The sequence below is a fragment of the Paramormyrops kingsleyae genome, chromosome 7, assembly GCF_048594095.1.
Source record: "Paramormyrops kingsleyae isolate MSU_618 chromosome 7, PKINGS_0.4, whole genome shotgun sequence".
Taxonomy (NCBI): domain Eukaryota; kingdom Metazoa; phylum Chordata; class Actinopteri; order Osteoglossiformes; family Mormyridae; genus Paramormyrops; species Paramormyrops kingsleyae.
Window position 1 is genome coordinate 35,009,286 of NC_132803.1, and position 10,034 is coordinate 35,019,319.

The 10,034-nt window shown below is 39.8% G+C and overlaps 1 protein-coding gene across 5 annotated transcripts in view; it reads left to right on the forward strand.

The window, feature by feature from the left end:
• tex15 (testis expressed 15, meiosis and synapsis associated) overlaps nucleotides 1-9,298 on the forward strand; it is a 30,592-nt gene extending 21,294 nt beyond the window's left edge. For 4 of the 5 annotated variants that reach the window (XM_072714851.1, XM_072714849.1, XM_023795855.2 and 1 more), the window contains 6 exons: nucleotides 572-794; nucleotides 885-1,028; nucleotides 1,124-1,289; nucleotides 1,715-7,068; nucleotides 7,474-7,523; nucleotides 7,966-9,298. In XM_072714851.1, coding sequence (XP_072570952.1) covers nucleotides 572-794; nucleotides 885-1,028; nucleotides 1,124-1,289; nucleotides 1,715-7,068; nucleotides 7,474-7,523; nucleotides 7,966-8,788 — 6,760 coding nt within the window. In that variant the 3' untranslated portion in view covers nucleotides 8,789-9,298. The remainder of the gene's footprint in view (nucleotides 1-571; nucleotides 795-884; nucleotides 1,029-1,123; nucleotides 1,290-1,714; nucleotides 7,069-7,473; nucleotides 7,524-7,965) is intronic. The other variant, XM_072714852.1, reaches the window with a different exon arrangement.
• The last annotated feature ends 736 nt before the right edge of the window (nucleotides 9,299-10,034 follow it).

The window sequence follows — 10,034 nt, forward strand, 5'->3', positions numbered from 1 at the left end:
GCAATAATGTAATTACATGTATATTAAATAAATAATTATTCAATTAAATTGTTATTTTAATAAAAAATATTAAATTATTAAATAACAAATAATCATAATACATAAATAAATTATATCATAAACATCTGCTATGGGTCTTATGAGTCTCACGAGAATTGCCCAGTAATCACTTCAACCAAATGTGCCAAACTTGCTAATTGTTGATAGTGATGGACAAAACAACTCTTCATGAACTGTTTGTTGTATTTTCTGACTCCACTAGGTGGTGCTCTTGGTTTATTTTAGGACATGCTTTGAGCCATTTTTTGAAGCGATAGGGCCATCTAGTGGGGTCAGAAAATACAGCAAACGGTTCATACAGCGTCGTTTTAGCCATCATTAGTCGCTAGTGATTCATAGTCACCATGCATCCAGGCACGTATACAGTACAAACACAACAGATTACGGTTTGCGGAGGGGCACTATGCAGCATAACATAAATTTGAAAGCCTTCGAAAAAATTGTGTCTAGGTTAAACAGGATAATTGAATGCAACAGTAGCCTTGTTAACTGAGATGTATCGTTTGATCAGGTCTGAGATGCGTTCAAGGGGGAGACAGACCAGAGAAATGGAAGAGTGGTTCTGTTTTTTAGCCGTGTCAGCCAAAGACGTCGAACATATTTGTCAGCAGGGATTGAGGGCTGACGGCTCTGGAAAGCACACCCTGGGAAACCCAGACCATGGAGTGTATCTGTACAGACATGTAGATGTTGCCCTAAGAAGCAGCACCAACACAAACCTTATCATCTTTAAGGTGAATAGCACACGCAGACCACACACAATAATACTTTAAAGAGTCTTATAATGTGCCTTTAAGATGTTTCTTTGTTATTTTTATCTCAAGGTAATTGTTGGCAAGGTGAAAAGAGTACCACCAAGTTTGGGAAAGAATAGCTTTCAAGACCCAACGATACATTATGACTGCTACATTTCCAAAGATCCAACTGGACCAAAGGACACTCTCTTACAACAGGCCTTGGGCTCATCTGTAAGCTTAAAGCTACAGCATAATACACTGTTTGAATGATATTCTTACACATTTAAAGTGATATTATGTAACGTGTGGATTGATTCTGCTTTCAGGTGTTTGCTTTTGATTATAATGAAAACCAGGAGCTCTCCCCAAGGCCCAGGCAGTGCTTACCATATGCAGTGGTTTCAGTCGTTCCTATCAGAAATACCTTTTCTGCAGCATCCAAAAGTATCATGACCTCGCCTGCGAAGAACCCATCTACTGAAATGTTATTAGGTACGTCTGAAAAAGGTTTTCAATGTTTTATCATAAAACAGTCTCATGATCAGGATACTTATACAGCCACCCTTTTCAACTGCATCGCAGAAAAGGATGCTTGTTGATTTCTTTCCCACAACCCTTGTAAAACCATCTTAAAATGTCTTGTGAAATCAGTGTCATTTACAAATAAAGAGGCTCGTGAAAACTGAAGGTTTGCTGAATCAGTTTAGATAATGTAAGGTGAAATCTAAATCCACAAAGATTGATGAAAGGAGACTTTTTACAGTATAATTACCATGTGTCATAAGATTATTGTAATATGACCTGCTGTACCAACTGTAACTTCAACATCTATTCCCCATATTGTATATGCATTTATATATGGGCTGAGCACACAGGTATTGCACTTGTATGATATTCTATTATATTACTCCCCTCAGGTTCTGCAAAACCTCTGAAGACCTGCACCATAGCTGAAAGGTGGGGCAAAGGACAAAATGCCGCTGTGACCTTCAGACACTTGCGGGCACCAGGAAATACCATGTATGGTCTTGGGTGCAATTCATCTGAAACTCCAAGTCAAGGAGATGAAAAATCAAATATTTCTGATAGCACATCATACTCAGCCCTTTATAACGGAGCAGACTTCCTGCAATTTGCCCAACAATACTGGAAGTGTTTACCTCAGTCTGTTAGATCCCATAATGCTTCAACTGCATTTGTTGATGGGAGTTTTCCTGTTGATAAGCACACTCTTCAGTTTCCCCATCCTGTAACCTCAATTCAAGAGCTTCCACATGTACAAAGCTCAAACAATGAAGGTTGCAACAACATAAGTTTGAATCAAGACAATCCAAATCCAAATTTTCATTCATCCACAGCAGGGGTATTGAGCAATGTTCACACAACGGTTTTTTCTTCGCAAACTATAAGAGATCCACGACTGTTCAGAAGAGAACAGAGTGTCATACAGAAGACACCAGCAGGGGACACGCAACAGGAGACAAATTCTGAGTATGATGTCATGAAAATGCATGGAGATAAAACTCAGAGGAAGTTGGGCAATCAGAATAAAGTCGCTGCAGGATTTGGCAGTGAACATGATAAGCCATTAGAAAATCTCTCGCACAGTTTTTCTAAACAAAATGGAAACGAACAATCGTCATCTATAGACATGTCAAAAATGAAACTTCCGGAAAACATTAAGGGAGGAATTTTATCTGTAGAGAAAGTTCCAGTAAAACAAACGAGGTTGCGGCTAGAAAACAGTTCTCTTCATGACAAAGAGCTACAGGGTCACAAAGAGAGAATCACTAAAAACGACGGTGCCCTGTGCTATGCTCAGTCACACACTGAGGTCTCTGCTACTAGATCAGAGACGGGTCCTAAAAATCATACTCAGATTGTGGTATTAGAAAAATCCAGTGACTACACATGCCCAGAAATGGGACAACAAAGGACAATCCCAGTGTCATCTGCCAATGCTAATGTTTCAGACCAAATTAAGCATTCCCATGCAGTAACATCACTGAAACCAGATGTGAATAGACCCAAGTTACAATGCAATACTTCGGAAAGTGTAAAATCTACCAGCATGGATGACATTCATGATTGTTCGTCACAATTCAAAGTTAACAAAGTAGATAAAGATACAAAAATGAAACAAGAAGAAGGAAAATCAGAGGCTTGTGAGGAAAATGATGATGAGAATAAACAGGAGCTGGATACAGTAAGACTAATGAATACAAAGAACATCCCTCTTCAAATTGAGCAGAAGTGCTACACAGATAAATGGAACTGTAATTTTGAACAACTGGGGGACAATTCAGAAATGCAATATACCTGTGAGCAATGTTCAGACATCGGGGAAACACAAGGCAAAACAGGCAGCCGTCTCACAGAACTAACTGCTGATATAAAACCACCAAGTGGTACTGCTAATCCTAATGGTGAAAGTCTCCATAATTTCACTAGGCTTACTCATCCAATACGTTTAGGAATTAGCGGAGACCCCGAGAATAATAAATGCAAAAAGCACTCCAGTCAAAATTCAGATGTGATCCCCAAAGAAGGATCAACCTTGAGAGTAGAAGCACGGAAAGCCTCAAGTTCTCCCAATGCAGTAGAAACGAGTGAAGAGAAATTTTTGTTTTCTCCAGACTTTTTGAGCAATGAAGGTGTTGAAAGAAGACCTACACAGACAGCCAACATCAGAAACGGTAATACGGTATACGGTAATAATGAAAATTTACTGAATGACAGCCCATGTATTGAAAACCCAAAACATGAACAAGGCAAAACTGATTCTTCACAAAGCAGTTCTATATACAACAAGGTCACTTGTAATACCCAAAAAGCCCAAAGTAATTATAATGAACCACAGGAATCTGACATGCTGTTGTGCATTTTACACAAAAGAATGCAATTTAGTCAAATGTCTCTCGCATCCAATGCAAAAGAAGAAATTTTAGTCTCTGATAAACCTTACCTCAGACCGATAATTCTCAAGAATTATCAAGACAACTTGCTTTCACCACTACAAAACAAATGCCCAACAAAAAACAACCTTCAAATAACAATAAAAAATTGTGAGAATATTATTTGTTCTGAACCAGAGGTTCTTTCCAGGAAATTTCCACTTATAAGCTATCAAAAGAACAGAAATAACTTTTCAGGCTTTGATGACAAGTCAATAAACAATTGCATTGCCACTACAGCTGTAAATAATAAACAAGAAAATTTACAAGATTTTCAATTCACAGAAAACACGGAACAAGCTTTGAACACTATTTTCACTTATGTTCCTGAGGTACAGAGCAAAAATGGACATAATGTTGAACTAGTAAAGAAAATGGCTGAGAAGTACTGGAGGAAACTTTCATTTAGACACAAACGAAAAAACAAAACGACTACCTACAAGCCAATTGATAAAAATCTGCATTCATATACATCTGCATTCACTAACTCACCTGGGAATCAATCGAACGTCAAAGGTTGTACTACACAACTACCACAAGAAAATGATGAGTGCTCATTATATGTGTCGACAAAGGAAGCAGCCAGAACTTCTAGATCAATAACAAGTCCTGCTGAGATGGTAGATGATACAATGATCCAGCAAATTTCACCAGATAACACTTCCTGTAGCATGAAACAGTCCAAAGAGTTTAATATTGGAGATGGAAATTCCCTGAGCAATGCTGCAGTGAAAAAGCACAATGTATCATCTCCACGGTCTACTGAACCATGTGTCTCATCAGAGTGCATGAAGAGTAGTTGGCATGTACGGAGGACTTCAAGTGGAGGCAAAGTCAAAAAGACAAAGCCTTTAGGTGACTTAAGTGGCTCTAGGGAGCGAGGTTGTAAAAGCAGACTGTGTCAGAGGGTGAAAACAAGAAAACTGCTTATGTACTATACAAACGGTGTGTGTTCTGTGTATGGCTGGCCTAAAAGGAATCTGCACAGGGAGAAGACCTTCAGAAGGGTGCATCATTGGAGGAGGGGTCAATCTAAGAGGCTCATAAAATCGGTGTTATTGAAAAGGAACAAGAAAGCAGAAAAAATAAATAACAAAAGAATGCCCCTAAAAGAGAACGAGGACAACGACAGAGTTGGTGATGATCTTTTAACAACTGAAGCAGACTATGAAAAGTGTTGTGATGGAAATGGGAGTGAAATAATCAGACCCCTTGATATGGTACCAGAAGAGTTGGAAGAATGTCTGACTTTCAAAGTTGTTTGTTCCTCTCCATTAGACACAGACATTGGATCTCAGAATTATGAGGAGCAGATTTGTGATGTTGATGGTACACAAACGGTTCCCATGCATTCCACTTCTGAAGAGGCTCTACTGCCGAACTCTACTGTCCAAGAGCAGAATGAAGTCCATGTGCGTTCAGATGAAAGCAGAGACCATATGAGCAATAAGACATCTCAAAGGGAAAGTATTTCTGAAACTTTCGCGATTGCAGCCTTTACTACTGGAGATACAAATAAAATGAAAAATGACTCCTATGACTTTCTTGGAGAATTGCCTGAAGAATCACAGAAAGAGATCCACTTCCTAGAAACTATGGAAAGCACACAAGATGACACCACTGCCCACCCAATGGACAATTTAATATCAAGTGAGCCACAGGTCAATATGGTTCCCAATCTGCAGAATGTAGCTGATGTTAACACCATTAATATAATGCAAAAATACAATAGTTCCCCTTTGCAAGATCAAAAAGATGACAGCAATATATCTTCTAGAGTTATACTTATTAATAAGCTGAAAAACTTCTTGAAAGGAGTTAGGTTTCAAAAAAGGGGGATAAATAAGCCCATAATTTTAAATAAAAGGACAAAGAAAACCAGGCAAAAAACTTGCAAGAACATGCAAGCAATTGTTCAAACTCCAGCGCAGTCCATGAAACTGGATGGTCGTCTTGGAGAGGAGAATTCGGTATGGAACCCTCAAGGTAACTTGCACACTTCCATTGCAAGACAAGAAAACTGTGGAAAAAACATTGCTAATCCTAACCAATGGGTTAGTGCAAAAGGGAAATCAAAAGAAAACACAGGTGAACGACATGACACAGAACCAATATTCAACACTACATCTATTGAGAGAAAACACAGAGTGAATGATATTTCAAACATGCTGAAAGAGGCCGATGTTGCAACTTCCATAGACAAGCTCATATCTCTGAGATCGAGATGCGAAGAGATGCTTCAATACTTTATTTCTACATTTGAGAGTGATCAGAATGTCAACTTCAACGAAGCTATTGTCTCAAGAGATCTAATTGTAGATCGATACCCAAATCGCCCCCCAAAACCTGTACATTTGAAATACGAAGCATTGAATTCGTTCTTTGAGTTACAGATGATGATGGAAGCCAAGCAGTTTGTTGAGAACAAGATCAGATTTTTACATGGAGAACCAACATTCAGAAGTTTACTGTGGTATGATACCACTCTTTATGCAGAGCTCTGCAAATGGAAGATCATGCGTCAACAGCAGGTGTCCATATATCCATTTTTGCATGGAAACTACTCTTGCGATGGGTGCAGTCGATCGCATCATCATTTGTATATTCCCAATTATCTTGAACAGGAGAGATCTAAAGACAGTTCTTACTACATGTATCTCATGAAAAGGAGAGAGAGTATGGAGAACTTGACTGCACAGGAACATAAGTTAGATTCTGAGAACTTTCTTCACTCTGTGCCTCTAACTTGCAGTGTTAATTTTGGAGACAGCTTAGAGATTTTGCAAGTGCTACAGAAGTATCTTAAATTGTTTAGATTGGCTCATTTTAATCCATTGCAAGAAACAATCACAACTGAGCTGGACCTACATCTATCTATCTTGTGTAGACTTCTTCATCGTAAAATAAACTACTTGGTGAGACCCAAAGTAATAGACAACCATGTGTCCTGGTTTGGCTTTGAGCACCTTCTGTACGACGCTTCAAAGATTCTAATCTGGAAAAATCAAAAACCAGTGCTGAGTCTCAAGTCACTAACGATGTCTCATGATGCATGGCAACAAAGAGCAGCAGAGAATGGAGCTGAAACCCTGAGCACCCAGAAGCGGTCATTACAGAATGGAGCTGGAACCCTGAGCACCCGGAAGCGGTCATTACAGAATGGAGCTGGAACCCTGAGCACCCGGAAGCGGTCATTACAGAATGGAGCTGGAACCCTGAGCACCCAGAAGCGGTCATTACAGAATGGAACAGCTCTGGTCATGGCAAGTAGCCCTCATGGTGCAGAGAGAAACAAAAAGAGAAGAAAATCTAAACAGGTAAAATCAACACAAAAGGCCGTCAGTCTGTAACATACATAGAGTATAGCCTTTCACTTATAAATTTATATATTTTTTTGTACTACTATAGTCAGTTTATTATATATACTGTGTGTGTATATATATATATATATATATATATATATATATATATATATATATTCCTCAAAAGGAATGCACTTTAATTGGTAATCAACTGATAAATGCTACACCCAGGTTAACAACCATGTCAACCTACTTGACAGTAGGTTACTAATATTCCTGTCAATTTCCTGGCAAATTAAAAAACACATTCAACATTCCTGAAGTTAGAAAACCTTTTTTACATGTTGACATTAAGTTGTTTCTTTTGGCTCTTTTTAATCCATTCCATGATTTTATCAATTAACCATGTTTACGATCAAGCAGTGTGAAAAGGTACCTGTGGCCATGATTTGTCTCCAAAACACAAGACGGTAAGGAAATATATTAATATAAATGTTTGTGTTTTATTTACATATTCATATTCCACTTGGATTTCACTATTACATAAAGAAGTTGAATTTTTGAACAGGTGGAATGTTTAGTTTAACTCATACGATAATGTATCAGATGTCTTAGCTATGGTACCAAATAATGACTACAATAGAATCATTATTCTTTAATATGGAATTCATACTTTATACTTGTTAAATAAGATGAATATAACTGTGGAAGCCTAAATGATGTATATTGGAGATAGAAAGACTTCAAATAGTGTACTGAACTGCACAGCTGGTTAGAAAATCAAGTTATTTTACACCAGTTCAGGTTATTGCAAATGACACCCGCGTTGCACCCTCGAGATACTGAAACTAAGCTGCTTCCATAAATATCTTCTTGGTACTGATCCAAATTATCTTCCATTTCTGTCGACAGACCTGGGAATCCGCTGTTAATGCTTAATGAGGGCAGCGAGGCTTCGGACCATCAAGCCAAACGCGAAATGAGCCGAGGACCCCACTTGCCCTCAACTGGACCTGTGGTCGACAACAACGCCTGGTGCCAGGAATCCGTTGAGCAAGAGAAGAATATACAGAGTGCACCAGCTTGGGAGCACAGGGAGATGCTGAAACCTTTTCCAGAAATGATACCTGCCAATCCAGTCTTTGCAACCTGGGGTGAAAGGTCATGTGACCCTCACATTGAAGAGTGGCAACCCTCCGCATGCGTGTCATCCACCAAGGTTAAAACAGCAGGCCTGCAGACACATCCTGACATGTGGATCCATATGCACAATGCTAATCATAAGACAAAGCCCAGTTCAGAGTATAAAACATCGTTTCTGGCAGCGGGGATAGGAGGATATTCACCCCCCCGGGGGCAATGGTCTCACCCCTGGCATGAGTCTGTGCTGCAGAACCAACCTGCCACGGACGTGTGGGGCGGCTGGAGAAATGTGGCCCCCCACAATGGAGGCCTGACCTACCAAAGCCACCTGAGATCATATGATTTCAGATCCTCTTATTCACTACAGCTTCCTCAACAATTTGTCCCACTGGGAAGCTCACAAGTGCCCACCCCCCATTGGTCATCTCTGCCATTCCTAAGCACCCCCCAGCCAGACCACCTTTCAGACCCCCCCATGGTGGTAGACCCCCCTCTTCTTTACTGGAATCACCTGACCTTCACCTCCACCAGTCCAGCAGTAACTTCTAGAGCACTCCATGAGATTCAGTGTAAAGATTACCTGGCAAACTGAGTACTACAACTGCCCGCATTTATTATCCATGATGTCATTTGGCTTCATATAGCTGTTAAAGTAAAGTAACTCACTGACTCAGTGAGCCACACACACACATACATACACATTTTACAGACACCTTTGTTCAAAGTGACATGCAAGTGAGGCCAATAGCAAATTGCAAACAATTCATGCTGCCAAGGAGTCGACTAAGCTAAGTGCAGCTAGACAGAGCTTTCAGTGAATGTCCAGATACGAGTGTAAGCAGCACTGGAGCAGGAGTTACACAACAACTTCTAGCAAACCTAATATTTAATAAGACTACAGAGGGAGCAGAAGTGCAACATAAGAACATTCAGGGAACATAAGGAGACATCAAAGGGTTTTGATAAATATTACTGTACACTTTTTTATAATGTAGTGAATTAAGATGTTACCACCACTGTATAAAAATGAATTTTTAGAGTTTATACTCTGTTTGTTTAGTTAGTAATAAAGTTCAATACATTCAATAAAAGCTATTGTTATTCTATTAAATGAAACATTTATTTTGCCCTTGTGTTCCTTTGCAGACCAGCTTCTGTCTCAGGTACCTTAAATAAATCATAATACTATCTCAGTTATAGGCAGTAGGTGCTGGATCCTGATGGATATGGGCGGAGGGGTTGGACCCTCTTTGCTGAGAAGCTAAATTTTACTTAAAGCTCAATTAAATTATGGGGGAGGGGCCCTGCCAATAAAAAAAATAAGCCAATACATCTCCCTGGATCCCCTTAAATGGATAGAGACTTCAACCCACCCCCAGTGCGCAACCCAAAGGCAGGGGAACATATTGGGCAGCGTGCCAGTGAAATGACATTCAGGACCAGTGTTTTCTTTTTAAATTAAAAAAGGAGGTTCAGGGACCCTTCAGTACATAGGTGTTACGTTCGGTGAGTAGGCGATCCGGAAAGCAGAGGAGAGGAGCCAGGAGGTAGGGCAAACGGGGTTTATTGAGGGATATTCCACAGGACGAAGGAGCACGAAAGGCAACATTAATGACGAGTCTGGGGAAGACTGACTCAGACTCAGACTAAATACAAAAGACAAGCCACTGATAACGAGCCACAGGTGAAAACAATCAGGAAGAAACACCAGGTAATTAGGGGGGCGTGGCACACATCAGGAGCGGACGGAGCGGGACGTAACAGTAGGATGATGGGGAAAATGTATCTCAGGAGGACTTGTGGTTAGTAAGTCAAATCAGATAAGATCACTTTTTATG